Source organism: Gouania willdenowi, chromosome 3, assembly GCF_900634775.1.
Source record: "Gouania willdenowi chromosome 3, fGouWil2.1, whole genome shotgun sequence".
NCBI lineage: Eukaryota > Metazoa > Chordata > Actinopteri > Blenniiformes > Gobiesocidae > Gouania > Gouania willdenowi.
This window is the reverse complement of record NC_041046.1, coordinates 23,685,096-23,702,451: the sequence shown is the minus strand read 5'-3', so window position 1 is coordinate 23,702,451 and position 17,356 is coordinate 23,685,096. Positions and strand designations below refer to the sequence as shown.

The window sequence follows — 17,356 nt, the reverse complement described above, 5'->3', positions numbered from 1 at the left end:
TATCTGGCACCAAATGGTTTTTGTAACGGGATTAGCATTTTGTTCTCATCTTGTAGTAAGTAGTAGTAATCAGTAAAAGCTTTCAAAGCCTGTAATGATCTCACCAAAGAAACCAATAAGTGACATTGTTTCCTGCTCGGAGTTTTACTGCTAACTTTTCCCAATGTTATGGTTGGCTAACATATGGTAAAAACGATGAAAAAAAACAGCATTATAACATGTGATCACACTTTCTGCCAAAAAGGAGTGAGGAATATAAATGTGTATATACAAACACTCTATAACCCTGTGTTTAGGTATTTTTTTAATCATCTTTTAAAAGATAAAAGTTTTTGAATAAAATTCTCTATTTGTATGACCAATTTTCTAAACCCTTTTCGGACCCAAAAATTAATCATTTGTTTCCATAACCCAGTCAGAAAAACACACTAGTGCAAAATCTGTGCGGTTTGTATAAAGTTAATATTTCGGGCCCCCAGCAGCAGTGGTTTGGGAAGTCCCATGGGGCCACTGGGTTTTTGAACATAAAAGTCTGTTCATCTATATCTTCACTGAAGAAAAATGCCAGAAGAGACAGTAGCAGTCAGCTTTTTGCCTCTGTTTCCACAGCAACACGTCTTTGTCTCTCTCTCTCTCTCTCTCCACACCAACAGAGTTGTTGTCCTTCCGTTCTTCTGTCTGACGTCTGTCAGTCACCCAGTCTATTTGTTGATTAGTTCATCTATTTCTGATCTTGTGGTCGGAGATTATACAGTAGAATAGACAATCAGCCAGTTTACAGCTGATAATCCTGACCACAATGACTTGGCCGCGGTTGATTGCAGCAGTTGACGATCCTGACAGCTTATTGCCTTCAGGCTTCCACTTGTTTAGCCTTCAAGCACAGTCCCGACTAGTCAATGAAGGTGAATTTTCTTTAAGACTTCTTTAAAACCAGTCCCTTGTGTGGACCAGCCTGGCTGTTTTCAGCACAGTCTGCTTTGTGCACCGACGGAAACACATATAGGACTCGTTTTAGGTGTCAACTAATTCAAAAACATTTTTCATTTGTGAAGTTCCGGAATTCGTAGAAAGTACGTCAAGCAAAAGCTTCAATCATGTTTTAGCTTCATCATTTGGCCAATATGTTCATACTTCAAAAAAGGCATTATAGTGGCATTATGTGAGACAATTAGCATCCCAATGGACAATCCAGTAATACCATACAAGCAATCTGACCAGACTTGGTGATTGTCCTGCTGTAAAAATCTAATTTGGTCATCTTTTAAAGAAGACAGAATCAAATCAAGCTTATGTTGATTTTTTTCCATCCTATGAGTGTTGTGTTTGTATTTTTCGAGTTTAATCTGTTTTACAGAAGCCAGTGCAGCCCATGTTGCGAATTACACCATAAACTTTATAAAGTGTCTTAACCCAGTAGCTGTAGCCCTGTCATGACAAATTTCAGGTTTGAACCTTTTTGTCCAGTTTAAATGAAGGTTAAGGTTTGTAATAACACATGTAATGTTTGGAAGGGGCTGATAGGTGGAATATGTGATGTATTTCCCCTGAGCGTAGACCATTTCATTGGTCGAACCCATGACTGTCTTGCAGTAGAGGGGTAAATAAGCTAGCACCACAGTGCACCATTTGCTTTAGTGGTCTGGGCATTCATTTTGGGGAAACGTTTATTCACGTTCTGATATCTAGTGGTCTTAACTATAAAAACACCTTTCCATAAGGAAGCTGGGTCACTTAAACTTAGTCTGTTGAAGGCTTAAAATAAAAGTCTGTGATTCGTCTTAAAGTTTGATTGCAGCTGTTGTTATGAGGCATCGATCGCAATCTTATCACAAACTTAATGCAATTTGAGAACATTATTTCCTGTGCTCATTCGCCTAAGTTCTATTGTATTCCTCTCCTCAGACATAAAGTGGATAACACTTACAGATAGAGGAGAGCTCGGTTTCTGTGCATGTTAGGCTTACCACAGGCTAAGATACACAGATAGCCCATTAGGAGGACTTGTTGTTTTTTCTTTTCTTTTAGGAGAGCAGAGCAGACACCAACATAGATGGTAGCCTGAGCCTCTGTGTAAGTGATGGCAGTTTAGCTGGGCTATACCACAGTACAGACTGTATTGAGTGTGGTGTCAAATCGAACTGCTTTGGCCTCAGTAGGTTTCATATTTGTGTCGTACATTGGATTTTCAAACGATGCCTGACCATTGGAACTCTCATGGCCGACATAACCATTGAACTGGACCTTTGGACGTGTCCTGAAACACACACACACACAAAGAGAAAACACAAGTTAAAAAAAAACATAATATCTACAAGTTGCAATGAACAACTGCAATATCGGTTTAAAAACATGTAAAAAATAAAATAGAATAAAAAAGATGCAAAGCCAGAAAGAGCAGGCCATTAAACATGTACATCCCCAAGTAAATCACAAAACTCAGCTATTTGCAAACTGGTAAATTTATAATATGATTGCACAACATTGGTTGACAGTTACCAAGGATTATTTAACAAGAAAAGCCGTTAGAGCATACATTTGATATCAGTGATATCAACCTTAGTATATATTATACTATTATAGATTAGTATAGAGCTATACTAGAGTTTATGTCACTAATACCAAACAACGTTCCATAAAACTGCCATCATTATGGAACGGTCACTTGTTAACTGCTACTTTTCTGTGATCGTAAAATGTGTTTCCATAATCCTAGCTACAGTCACATTTCCAGGAATACATAGATAGCATCTTGAAAGTCATAGAGAACTTCCTACTTTTCCCCTAATGTTTGGAATTCTATATCTTAAATCTTTCACAGGTAATTTGGTAGTTATATGTGTTGCATCAATGCATCTAAGCAATAGTTCTTAAAAGTGTGGGATACATCCCTCCAAGGAGGTATGAAAGAAGGCAGTGAAGTACCTTTAGTAACTCCACAGTCAAGGTGATCTGTTAGTGTATTGTTGTTGTTGTTGTTTTGCGAGGGGTAAACATGAGAAGCAGGTATAAAAGACAATTGGATCAATTGTGACAGTTCTGTAGCTCCGCACAATAATAGAGTCAGTGATCTGCTTTGTTTTCTTCTTCTTTGTGTTCTGACACTTGACAACAATGAGGTCAATATTGTCAGAGCCAAAGAGCTTCTCAAGTCCATGAACCTTTTTTTAATCAGCGGGTGAAGAACTACAATTATCAATCAAAAGATCAAGATCCTCTTGCATATCTTTTAAATCAAAGCTATGAAAAAGAGTCCTTGATTACACCTACCAGGCACCGTCGCTTTTACTGGCTTTTGTATCGTAGAAGTTTTTAGAAGCGTCTGTGCCACTCAGCTGTTGAAAGCACTTTTATGAAAGTAAGGTGAAAAAAGAGACTTCAGGGGATTAAAAAATGCCATCATCATTTTTGACTGTTTTTCACTTGGAATTTGTACTTCCCTTATAGTGCAGCAGGATTGATCCAGATTAATGGAACCTTGGCACGCTACATGCTAATGTGCATAACAAATTTGATATTCAATTTTTTTTGGTGGACCTTTAAAAAGGAAGTTGTTAAATAACTGTTATAATCAACTTTGGAAGGGGAGGAAATTAACAATTTATCAGATTTAATACCCGCAAAAATAGAGCCACAAGCAGGGGTGGACTGGCCATCTGGAATGACGGGCATCGTCCCGGTGGGCCGTCAACTTGAAGTGGGCTGGTCTGGTCCACTACATTGAATTTTTTTTTGATGAGCGAATGAAGGCAGACTTGGTAACAGGTGACCAAAAATGTTCCAAAAGTGGCAAAAACTTGACAAGAAAAGAGTGAAAAGTGTCTAAAATGGGTCAAAAGCAGTCAAAAGTAGCAAACAAATGGGCAAATACAGAGGAACCAGGTGTTATTTAATGGCAAAGGGTAGCTTTAATGAGCCAAATGTGGCAAGCAATAGTGAAAAAGGGCAAAATGTCACAAACAACAGTAAAAAGGGCAAAATGGGGAACAAAAAGCAAATAAGTGGAATTTATTGGGCAAAAGGTAGCATATTTGGATGAAAAGTGGCCATAAAAATAAAGAAAGCACAAAAATGTAATAAAAGTGTCAAAAGAACTTGAACAAAAAATAGAAAAAAATGGACATTTATTGGCAAAAGGAAGCTAAAGTCTGAAAAAAGTGTCAGAACTTTTTGAAAAGGGGCAAAAATGGGACAAATTAAGTTGCAAAATGGCCAAAGGAAATAGGTAAAAAGGGGTGAAAAAGCTTCCCCCTTTTAAGGTTTTCTGGGGGTAACATCACTGACAGAAGTGCAATCTTTTAAAGATAGCAATGCGTGTTTTATAATTGCAATTAGATAAATGAATTGATTTTATTGCATAATTGTGACCATCTCCAGCTCTCCCCAGGGAAGGGTAAGACACACTTTATTATAGGGAGGATATAAAAAGAGAGGGCAGTGTGACACCTAGGTGAGGGGGAAGGGAACAGGGAGTCAGGGTAGGAAAACGGGCAGTGTTACATCTAGGTGGGGTGGGAAGGGAACAGGAAAGAGGGAGTCAGGGTAGAAAATGCCAAGGGTGGGGAAGACTTGACTGCTTTAAAGTGAGAGTGAGATATGATGTTATAGTTTATTGTGTTGTGAAATTCATTCAGCCAGTCTGGTGGCAAGTGTGGAGCTTAAGTATAATAGTGGTGGCCATGAACAGAGTGAAGGAGTGATTGGTTATACCTAAAACTGGTATTTAAGATCAACGTGTCTAAGGTTAAGCCCAGTACGGGTTTATCCCACAGCCCAAGACATGCCAGTGTGTACGTGACCAAGGTTTGTGCAAGAACTGCTTCTGCGAACCCAAGCGCCGCCCCGGGCCTGAAGATGCAGCCAGGCTAGCAAAAAGAGCTGGGGCCGAGGAACCCCAGGCCACCCCACACGACCAAACAGCCCCCCAGACTCCCCTGAGATCCCAAGCCAAGAGGTAGCCCCCGCCCCCCCCAATTACACACCCAAGAAAGCCCCAAGGAGCTGAGGACCCAGCACACCTCGCTACCGACCCCAACCCCCAACCCCCCCGCCAACAACCAATCCCCCAATCCCACCCACATCCCAGCACCAAACCCCCCAGGAGGGGGGCCCAGAGAGCCCCCCACGAGACCCTGGCGGAGGAGCAAAAGACCAGGAGCAGCGCCGAACGGGCAGCTTGTGAGTGCCGGCCAGGTGGGCCCAGAGGCAGCAGAGACCGGACCCCAGGCAGCAGCCCGCCTGACCGCATCACCCTAATGTATTTGTGCTGTACACGGTGACCCAGCCATCACATTACGACAGGCGTAAATATGTGAACCCACCCACCACCCTGTTATGGTAAATTGGACGTTTTAAAAGGAAATAAGTTGGATTAAAACTTAGCTACAAAGTTTATTACAAGTAGCAGTGTAACTGTGTGCTTCAGTAGCTACAGTATGTTGCTCTCTCTGCATTTCTGTTTCTACAATATTGCATGAATGCATATGCTGCTGTAATCCAATACTCACTACAATAGTAATATAAAAAAAAAAAAAAAAAAAACTGTATATAAACACCACAGAAGCCTGAACTGAGTTTAAATGAACTTACTGCCTCCATCTTCAATGATACATGGGAACATTTGACAACCACCTCTTTTAATTTGTCTGTTTGTCACAAATTACATTTTGGGATAATCGGTTCTTCTAATCCAGTTTGATATAATGACTTATTCCCAAACCCAATGGAACTATTAGCAGTGAGGGGTATGTTGCAGCTGAAAAGCTGTTTGACTCTGACCTCATTAGAAGTGTACATATGAGTGTGTTTGTGCGTGTGTGCGCACACACACTGGTGCAAATCCAACCCTGGGGAGCCGCTAAGCTCTACATACTCAATCCATTACTTTACAAAACTGCACACTAATACACCCCGCAGACCTCCCTGCGAGGCAGTACTTCAGATCACCTGACTGATTCCGGCTGTGGGTGCAATGTTTATTTTATGGCTAGTATAAAAAATGCCAGGAAGCAGGAAGAATGCACAGCCACGCGGTGCTACTACCTTCCTACCTTCACATTTATGACACTAATGTACATTTCAAAACAAATATTTCCATTTCTGTTGGCTTGCCATTATGTTGCACTTCATATGATATGATGCGTGGAAAGCCCCATTTTATATTGACATACTGTTTACTGAAGATAGAATGATGTAATAATGCTGAAAATGGTTTTAAACAGCATCAGCCACAAGCAATAAAGTAGTTTTCTGATTTAAAAAGCATATTATGGTACATATAGCATGATTGAACGACATGACTAAATGACTGCTGTTTGGACACAGTAGGGCTGCACTGCCTTCTAAAAACTTTGAATAATATTTAGAAATATGACATAATTATTTTAGTTTTTTTTTTTTTTTTATCATGACAATGCGAGTGAAATTATAGATTTGATCTTAAAAGAGGTTTCCCCCTTTGGTTTAAACTTTTTTGTTTTATTTGGAATTTAAACTTGTTCAATTAGTTTGAAAAAACTAATGAGACATTGTTGGATAATTGTGCAGCCTTACTAATTAGCATGCAGCATGTTGCGAAAAAAAGCCTAAAAAAAAAAACCGAGACGTTTAAAAAAGGATGTGGCGGCGGGCGGAGCTCTGGTTGCTGTTTGAACCAGAAGGATGACAGGTGAGATTCTTACCTGCCCCCAGGCCCCCAGGTGTCTTTAGGTCTCTCATTGTCATCTGTGTCCGCAGACAATGTCCTGCATACAACCATCAGTTTTAATATACATTAAATATCATGGGAGGTTTACCTGTTTACAAGCCACAAGGTTCACAATGCCAAAAGTTTTGTATATATGTGTACTACTGTGAGCTGCCATTGTGATTTACAAGGCCCATTAGGGAAATATGTTTTATCAGGAACATTTGGCGATTTTGTCAACAATAACAAACGGCAAGCCAACAGAGTTATTATTATTATTATTATTATTATTATTATTAGAATTATTATTATTATTAGAATTATTATTATTATTATTATTATTATTATTAGAATTGTAAAAGTTTGATGGTGTTCAAAAACATAATATCCTTTTCACGAATAATATCCTGTACAGGAGAAAAAAACATCTATGATTTACACTGGGTAACCCTATAAATTATCTGTTATCTGAGGACACAGAGTCTTTTGTGAAGTTTCAAGGGACAATAATTAATTCTTAAGAGCAACCTGATGTAACCTTCACAGTGAGCTTGGAGTTTAGGAACGAAAATTACTTTTCATTATGTCTACAGCGCTCCTTCCCAAAGACAAATTGTCGACTGAGAAATCACATTTTCAGAAAGTCAATAGCGATACAGAAAGTTTTAGATGTCCTTTCCACAACACCAACATCAACAACATCTTTCGCAGTAACTTTGGAAAAGAAAAAAAAAAAAAAAAAAGACATGCAGGTTAAATTTGTGTTTCCAGGCTGCATTTGGCTAGGAATTTCAAAAATATTTCTTCAAAAGAGATACTTCTTATTCGTGGAGCTGCTACTGCTTTTTTATAGGCACAACTTCTTTCATAAATCATTAGCAAACAACTACAGAAGTAGGGTTTGTTAGCTGAAACAAACAGCCTCAGAAAATGACACACAGAGAATACAGAGAAGTCTTTCCTAAGCTTTCACAAAACATTTGTAGTCAACAAATAAATACAACTTCATAGCACATGACTATTCTTGATTTGTTGTCAATTTTTCTTTTTAAATTTACCTAAAGAGAACTTGGGAGTAATTTGAACATGCTAACAGTGTTTCTCATATGGGGGTACGCAATGGCAATACAAGGGGTACTTGAAAGAGAGAGAGTGGAAAATTAACCAATAAAGTGTCAGTTTTGGTCAGACCCCAGATGTAATATGACAGGAAATAACAAAAACTATAGAAATAAATCTACTCAGGAGCCACTAAATCAGTGTTTTTAAAACCATGGGTTCTGAAATTTCATGAAAATTAAAAGATTTCTGAAATGTTTCAATTATCATTCTTTTTTTTCTTTTTCTTTCTTTTTTCTTTTTTTAAATTAAAACAATGCACAATCTTAAACAACTGTATTTCTATATTTTCTCTTTGTGAATCTCGTTCAACTAAAATGCAGTAAGAAAAAACATATCTGACCTCAAACATGATCAGAAACTAATTCTAGAAAAAAATGTCTTGGGGTCGCCAGAAATTTTCAATATCAAATTGGGGTCACGATCCACAAAAGGTTGAGAACCACTGCACTATCACTCGTTCATTCCATCATTATGCTCTATAGTTGTTTTTAAATAGTTTTCTAAGCAAAAGGTTGTAGTCAGACAGAGGGGGTACTTGGATTCAGAAATAAGAGAAAAGGGGTCCTTGGGCCAAAAAAAAAGAGAACCACTGTGCTAACTGACACTTCAGTTTCACAGGAAGTTGTGCCCATAGAAACAGCTCTAGTACCAGCATCCAAGAATAATATTCATGGTAGTAAGGTATATACACAGATGTTAAGAAATCCACAAAGCTTTGTAATTTTCTGATTACTATTAGTTTGTCTGTAGTGGTACTAGAAACAGCTCTAGTACCAGCATCCAAGAATAACATTCATGGTAGTAAGGTATATACACAGATGTTAAGAAATCCACAAAGCTTTGTAATTTTCTGATTACTATTAGTTTGTCTGTAAGAGGCTGCCTTTTTAGGGACATGGTTTTACCTGTGCTTGTAGAGGTAGAAGGCCAATCCAGAGAGGATGAGGGCAAAGAAAGGAACGAGGATGGCTGCTGCCACAGAGCTGCTGTTTGTGTATGGGTTGGACGGGTCGGTTGTCATGGACACAGGGCCTATGCAAACAAAAGCATGTAAAACTATAGGTTATTTACATAACCCCGGTTCTCTGAGTAATATGAGTGAGATGTCTCACTATGGGATATAAGCCTCCACGTCATATCTCAGAAGCCCTATCTCATTACGCCTATTCTGATTGGCTGGTGAAATGTGTTCATCCGCGACAGGTAGTCCTCTCTACTATAAGTAGAATGGATGGAGAATACAGTGCCATTCAAATAATCAAACCTCTTCTCACTCATTCAGCAAGAAGGGCTGTCTGGTGTATATATATATCACTCATATTACTCAGAGAACCGAGGTTATGTAATTAACCTATAGTTCTCTATCATAACATTTGTTTCGATGTCTCACTATGGGATATGGAAGCTCCCATGTTACATACAAGCTTATTGTGCACTACACCAGCTCGCAGGGCAAGTAGTGATCCGATTAGGACAGGACAACACCTTGTGCCACACACTGTGCGGAAACATCCAGCAGTTAAATCGGACAAAAGTGAGGGGCAAGGACCAATTCGCCGTTGAACAAAGATTCTGAACAGACACTCCCCTGAACCAGTGATCCAGATATGTGACCATGCAGATGCCCTGCCATCTCAGTGGGGCCACCGTCACTTTCGTGCACCATACAAACACACTTGGGCTCAGTGAGAGGCCGAAGGGGAGAACACGGTACTCGTAACATATCCCCTGGAAAGCAAACCGTAGGTACTTTCTGTGGGGAGGGTATACCGGGATGTGGAAATACAAATCTTTCAGGTCGACAAACGTGAACTACTCGTTCTGATGCACCATGCTCAGCAGAGAGGCATGCGTAAGCATCATGAATCTGTAATTCCTGAGATATCTGTTGAGAGAGCGTAAATCCAGGATAGGGCAAATTTCCATCTGATCCTTTTTGTTGGCCTCGCAGTGGAGCAGCATGGAGCCAAAGATCCCCTCCGGGACAACGGGCATTTCAGGGATGTTGCCAGGTTCACCAGGTCGAGCCAGCGGGGTCGTTCCTGCAGGACCATGGACCCCATCGCTCTCCCCATGGCCTGTACCGCACAGTGCTAAATCTGGAGACACAAGTCGGTGACCACCGACATCTCCTCCTACCTGGTCGGGTCCGGAGTCGAACCAAGGTCATCACACAGCGCCGCTTGGTGAGTGCTCTGGACATGAGTGTCGCAGCCTTGTAGGAGCGCTCCGCCAGGGCTGACTGCAAGCAATCGGACTTGGCGGGCAGGCTCGATTTCCGGGGGCATGCAGAGCAAGCTCAGGTTTGCCATAGCCTCACAGTAGAGAGATGAAGCGCCTGGTACCGAGCTCTTGCTGCTGAACGGCTGGTCCTTCCAAGAACGCGCCACTTTGTCCAGCAGCAACCGCCATACCCCTGGTTGCAGGGAGCCGCTTCCCCTGGTAAAAAAATCTGGTTGTCTCAGGGTGATAGCCAGACGGGCAGCGGCGCGTCTGCAGACGTCCAACATGTCCGAGCCGGGGAGAGGAGAAGCTGGGAGGCAACGGGCTTTCCCTCCATCTTCTCCTCTGTGCTGGTGTGCAGGCAGGAAAAAAAGGTTAGCTAGTGCTGGCATGTGGCTGCTAGCTGCTAAGCTGACAGAGGGCCAACACCAAGCGCCTGGCGACCGCGTTGGGTGGCGAGGGCGGTGTCGTCACCCAGCCGCAAACTGGTGTGTTTTGTGTCTGGTGCTCCCCAGCCATGGTGTGACATCGAGTAAAGTGGTGAGACGAGCCGAAGACAGGAGTGTCAGCAGTTGGTAATCCAGAGCGTGGAGGTAGCACAAACACTGGTCGACCTGTTGTGGTCAAAAAACAAAAAGGATATCGACAGCAGCGTCCGGCGATGGAATCTAAAAAGGGTCCACCTGTGGACAGCTCACCTGCTGCAACGCAAGATAGCTCTGAGTTAGAAGAGGTTTTTGAATGGCGCTGTATGCTCCGCCCACTCTACTTATAGTAGGCAGGACTACCTACGGCGGAGGGATACATTTTACCAGCCAATCAGGATCAGTGTGATGAGATAGAGCTTCTGAGATATGACGTGGAGGCGTATATCCTATAGTGAGACATCGAAACCAATGTTATGAAAGAGAACTAAGAAGTGCTGACATCAAGGTTATTACATTTAACTAAATTGAATGAAAAAACAAGGTATAAAAACATTGGTGAGTTTTACCCAGCACACTACAGACTTTTTAATACATTTTCAAAATAGTATATTTTCTTTTCTATTTGTTCTGATGATTGTGAGTATCGCACCGGACAATAACCTCAATTTATAAAACACTAGAACAAAACTAAGCATTTTCAAAAAATAAAAACTGATAAAAACTAACAAATCTGCTCTAGAAACTAATACAAACGAACTTAATTTCAAAATGAAAAGTCAAAAAATTATTATATCCTATGTTTACAGACTTTTTTTTTTTTCTTTTTCTTTAGTATTGAACGTTCTTACCTTGCTTCATGAGTTGGAATTTGCCAAAGTCTTTACTATGAATGTGCCCCTGGTACACAAATGTCTTCTTGTCTGAGTCTGAAGTGACCTGTAAATGAGCAGATTGCCACTTTATCACTTGATTGAGAGGGAGATTTTTAATCATGTTATTAATGATTTAATGTTTTTACTGCTGAATTTAATGTTCTTATTGATTTTTAAGCTCTTGAATGTTTTCTGTTACACTTTTTGATCTTTCAAAGCACATTGAATTGCCTTGTGTATGAAATGCGCTATACAAATACATTTGTCTTGACTTAAAACGATATTCATGGGAATTGACAATGGAATCAATACAGATTAACAAAAAAATAAAACAAAACGCCGATTATGTGTATTTTTTAGCAGAGTTTTTCTTTAGAGACACTATAAAATTGCTGAATAGAAGGGTGGGTTGGTCAGTGCCACATTGAATCCAACTATAACCACCTTGGGAATCAGAACAGACTAAAGGCTTGATAGTGTTGGTAAAGGAATAGTGAGCATCCACTCTTTGCCCTACATTTGCCCACCTAATAGGTTTTAAATGTTACCAGAGCATTTGGACACTGCAGAAGAAAAGTGAATCCTACCTTAATTGCGTTGCTTTTATGGGTACTTCTACTTTGTTGAGTATATTTCTAAATCAGTAATTTTACTTGTACTTAGGTACGTTTTTAAAGAAGTTACATTTCTACACCCAATCAGTACTGAAAAAATTATAATTTTTTTATGATTATTTTTGAATTTCTGTTTCATGGTCAATGGCACATTGAACATAATCCACATGTTCTTAGTCATGCCATTTATTATCAAGTACTTGTACTTGAATACAATTTCAATCAAGTAACAGTACTTAGGATATATCAGGACTCCTTATCCCTCTGCCTGTTAGATATTTCTCTCCCTCTACACACGTGAAACTGATATATAAAGCCTGTTCATGAGGAACTCGTTTCAAGCAGGTGTGCTGGAACAAGCCTCTGAAACACACATAACTAAAGTTTTTCATATTGAGTTTAAATATCTCAGCCTCTTCCCATTAAATCTAGGCCTACTATTAGTTATTTCAATACTGTTTTAGTGTCATTTACATAGCTAATCCACCAAAATTCAGCATTCAAGAAAAATAGCTTAAGTAAAGATGACAGGATTCAAGAATAATTGTGCCAAAGATTTGTAGTCCTGGAAAAGTTGCATGCAAGAACTGCTTCTGGTGAATATTGACTTCCTGCTGTCTCACTTACACGCCTGGGCAGCTCATCTAAAATCCTTTCCCTGCTGCCTCTGTGACAGACAGGCACTTGTTTACTTTCTGCAGGCAGTGAGAGGAAGTTTTAGACACTTCTGCATCACCATCACTTCATACCATGACTGACAGGTGTAGCAGTGCACTGGGAAAATTTGTCTAATCTATGCGATGCAAAGAATTATGTACATTATCAATCCCCACCTGGAATGTATAAGCTGGGATGCAGTCAGTGACTTTCAGTCCATTTCATTTCAATTTATTTTTTTGATTAAAGAAACAAGATGAAGAACTTTGAATCCCTCAAGTTTTCTGTTACTAGTCTTTTAAAAAATAAATTAAAAATAAAAACAACAATATAAAAATGAACTCATACAAAATAATATTTGAGAATTTAATTAAACTAAATAGTGTAGCTTCTTAAAGAATGAAAAATAACAACAGATATTCAGCATGTTGTTACAATGATGTGCGATGATGCATGAGGGCCAATGTTGATAAATGTATTAGCTCATTTTCCTGTGCAGGAACGTACTACCTAACACTGTAAGTAAAAACAGAATCATTTACACACTTCAGATTTTCTCATACCTAATTCTTTACTAAATAGCATTGGGCTTTTGGGCACACGTACTGTCCGCTTCCTTCGATGATTTTATATTTGTCGTTTTTAAAGACTAACAATGTTGTAAACATGCACGGATTACTTTATTTAGTACATTAAAAGCTGATAAGTTGACTAAAATCTTCAATTCAACCAATACTGGATGAGGATCATTCTTTAATGGATTATACACTACTATACTACGACACGGAATAGAATAATCATTTTTAAACTTTAAAATACCAACATTTATCCAAAGTGGAAATCTGTTTACATTTTCTCATTTACAGAAAACAGAGAGCAAAGCTGTGAGGGCATGAATAGGCTTGCTTTATGTGTTTAATCTCGGTATTTACAGTGAGAATTAATGACGTATGAGTTTCAGTCTATTAGTCTGAGTAATGTTTGTGTGGCGTAATGATGGCTGGAGAGATGGACCTGCTCTTTTTTTTTTTTTACATTAACTTTGTTTATATTCCTTACCAGCATCATAGTAACAAACCTTTGAACAAAGCCATATATAATAGTCCTTTAATGCAGGGTGCGATCAAGTGAATTTTAACTACCGCACGCACGCAACACGCATACTGCACATGTGTTGTGATTACCTCACATTACCCATGTCTCTCTCAACATGAACTTCACACACTTATCCACCATTTTGTTTGTTTCTAGCCTTTTTTATTTTTCTAAGCTGGATCTGGATCATTTATTCATGATTGAACACAAAGCTCATCAGTGTTTTGTGTTGTAACAAACATCATACAGAAGTTGTCCTTGTTATTTGTGCATAAATATTTGTGTAATCAGGTGGTCGACACGATCGAGAACTTGGAATTACCACTACACTTCTGTGTTGCTTGTTTTAATCTCTAAATAGGAAATGCATAATTAGATCAAATTAGGACTGATGACATTTTGGTTATTAGCCCTCGATTTATGTTTTCTTTAAAAACCTCACATTACAATAAATATTGTTAGTAATGCGCATATGCGTGTGTGTGTTTTCTTACATATCCATCCATGGCCCAGTTGTCATTTTTGAATTTGCTGTAATAATGCTCAGTTGGTCCTTTTACATGGTAGACCTTCAGCAGCAGCTGGTTTTCCTCTGATTTATAGGTACCTGAAAAAAAGAGAGGGACACAATATGTGTTGTAAAATAGGTCCTTTGTTTTTTGTCTTAAACTGTTATAATGTCAATCGTAGCTAGATCAATTCTCACATTTACCCACTCTTCTAAATGACAGGGCTGACAGAATAAAGAAGGCATACAGGCAGACTTCGTGACAAACAGAATAGGAACCACCTTGACACTTTGCATTATCATAATCCATCTTTTGTACATGACACTTCAGTTGGAAAAAATTACATTTGCTTTCCAGCTACATGGCTGTTCTTGCCTGACAACACCGAGCAAAAGTAAAAAGGAAACATGTTTCCAATGCTGACAAGGCTATGCTTAATAAAGATTGAGGAGGTGAAGTGTTTATAAAAAAAATCAATGAAAGTATTTATATTCCACAGTTATGCAGTGGTCGGTCAAAAGTTGACTCCTTATGCCCTCTCCATTGTCATGGTCTGGGGAATTTGGAGGCGCTTTTGATTAACTTTCATGCTTGTGTTTTTTTGGGTTGTTGCACACTGGGTTTAGTGGCTTTATTGTAAGTCGATTGTCATAAGTTCATACACTGGTGGGTTCCGATTGTGGTTGCTTATTTGTTCTTTGCTTTAGTTTTAGTAAAGTAATTATATTTTAGTCTTCTAGTAAAGTGTTCAGTTTTTCCCTAACCCTAACTGTGGGTCGTACTCCTTTGCAGCACCCTTTCTTGTTAGTGTATATGTGAAGTGAGAATTAATAGGATTCCCCCTCCCTCTGGTCTCCAATGCAGTTGTGACCAATCCCCTGATTGCTTCCCTTCCCAATTTATTGCTTGTACATTGGCCCTCATTTATCAACCGTTCGCACGTTCAGATCTGAACGTTCGACATGCGTTCGACAATATTCACGCAAGCTTCAGTTTTTATCAATTCTGAAGTGAGCGTAAGATTGTGGCATACACTCACGTCTGGACTGACCTTGTGTACGAGTGTGTGGTTTTGTGTTGCAAACCTTGGCTGTCATTTAAGCATAAGCAGACACATATTCAGAACAGATCAAAACAGATTATTAAAACAAAATTAAAAAAAAAAAAAAACCTTGTTATTATTGATGCACCATTTTGGTTTTCCTTCAATAAACCCACTGACAATCCCTGCATAGGTTCAGCAGTGCACATCTTGCACCGGGATCACAGGAGCGCTGCTTCTTCTCTGTGTTGGATCAGCGGGGGAATGCTGCTGTGTACCCCAGAAGAAGTGTGCAGCATTATTTTAATCTGTTTATCACAACACTGCATTGTTGAATGGAGCAATGTCTGATGTACCAGCACAGCGTGAGGAGCCAAAGCCGAACCAGTGGCAGCCCACCCTCCACTGAAGCTTTTTAAAGGATTTGTTAATTTTTTTTAATGTGATATTTATTGCCTCAGCTTGCGGACAACTAAGGCTGATGAATGACATATTTCCATGTGTTTCTTCAGGATCTCTGCTGTGAGGTTTGTTCACAGCGCACACAGGGGGGCAGACGTCACCTGCAAGGTAACTGATCCTCTTCCACAGAGTGTTTTTTCTGAGATCCTTTTTATACAGTGGGAACAGGAGCAAACCCGCAGCAAGCAGCAAAACGCTGAAAACTGTACCTTTAAGTCTAGTTGTCACGCTGTCAAAAAGCACATTTTTGTTTCGCTATACCTCAGATGTGAGGATTTTCTTTCTTTCATTGACTAAAAAGATTTAAGGGCTTAACATGCCAATGACGATCAAATTTAGCCACCACATTCATCAATACCCGATAATTTGGTCAGATAAAAATGTCTCATAAATCACACGTTGGTCCTGTTATAAGTACAGAACGACGTGCACCCGTTTTCCTGCAAGGTTGATAAATGAGGGCCTACCCTGTCACTCTTTGTCCTGTTCCTTTTTGATTCCTGTTGGTTTTTATTTTCTTTCTTTTTTAATGGTTTACTTTGTTAGCGTGATCTTTTAATTTAGAGTTTTTCAGTTTGGAAGTCTGCTCCTACCCTCTGCCTCCCCCTTTTTCTCTGCAATAACCTCACCCCAACCAGTGAGCTTTAATCTTAAATACATCCTTACTGCATTTTGGTGGTTGAGTGTTTTCCCTTTTACCTGACAAACTGATGGCTACACCACTGGTCTCCAGTAATGTAACGTTGACTCTGCCACTACTACCATTGAAACCTGTAACTGTGAACGAGGTGCCCTGTCTCTTCCCAAGGTACTCATAGAAGCCGCTCCACTCAGATTTGGGAGAGAAGACGTCCACAGGAACTGACACACGCACACGCACACGCACACACACACACACACACACACACACACACACACACACACACACACACACACACACACACACAAACATTAGAGCTTTCATAATAAACTTTAAAGCCAAATTTGACAAATGGGTATGTTTTTGTCTCAAAGTATTTTAAAATGTAGCGTCTGGGTCCATCCTGCTGTGTTTTCATAAAAGAAAAAGCTAAAGCCAGAGAGCAAACTAATATATTCAAATTGGCGGACTTGCTACCACATATTTATCATGTCTATCTTTTAAAAACAATAACAAACTATATGCTGTTGCTAAATTAAATTGTCTGATAAGACAAGAAGACAGACATATTAAAGGTGGCCGGAATACTTGTTTTAGAGTTTTACAACAAACAGACTACATTTTAGCTCATTTACAAATGCTTGTATTAGTCTTGGATTGCATGAATCCCACTTAAATCTGTTTTTCGGTAATTGGCATAATCATAGTCTCAGGCAAACATTTGGACCTATAAACTTGTTGCATATCAGCTGACTAACAATAAAAGCATTTCAATTTGTACCTATAAGTACAGCTTAATTTGGGCTGAATCTTGCCGGAGAAGGATCCGGCACCTTCCAGATTTTGACTGGCATTTATTTGATTGGCTCTAGCACCACATTAAAAAATTAATAAATAAATACAACCTCTTTTTCACTTTGAGGTGTTTAATTCAATTTTGAAGTATTATATTGAGACAGCTGTGTCTTTTTCTGAGTTGAAATCACTGGAAATTTCATTGTAAACAC

The 17,356-nt window shown here is 39.4% G+C and overlaps 1 protein-coding gene across 1 annotated transcript in view; it reads right to left on the bottom strand.

Moving 5' to 3' along the window:
• Positions 1-297: 297 nt before the first annotated feature.
• The window catches only part of LOC114461190 (CUB and sushi domain-containing protein 1-like), a 478,378-nt gene continuing 461,319 nt past the window's right edge, over positions 298-17,356 (bottom strand). The window contains exons 70-75 of the mRNA XM_028443085.1: positions 16,409-16,570; positions 14,191-14,303; positions 11,307-11,394; positions 8,713-8,839; positions 6,681-6,743; positions 298-2,257 (exon numbers count right to left, since the gene is read on the bottom strand). Coding sequence (XP_028298886.1) covers positions 2,098-2,257; positions 6,681-6,743; positions 8,713-8,839; positions 11,307-11,394; positions 14,191-14,303; positions 16,409-16,570 — 713 coding nt within the window. The 3' untranslated portion in view covers positions 298-2,097. The remainder of the gene's footprint in view (positions 2,258-6,680; positions 6,744-8,712; positions 8,840-11,306; positions 11,395-14,190; positions 14,304-16,408; positions 16,571-17,356) is intronic.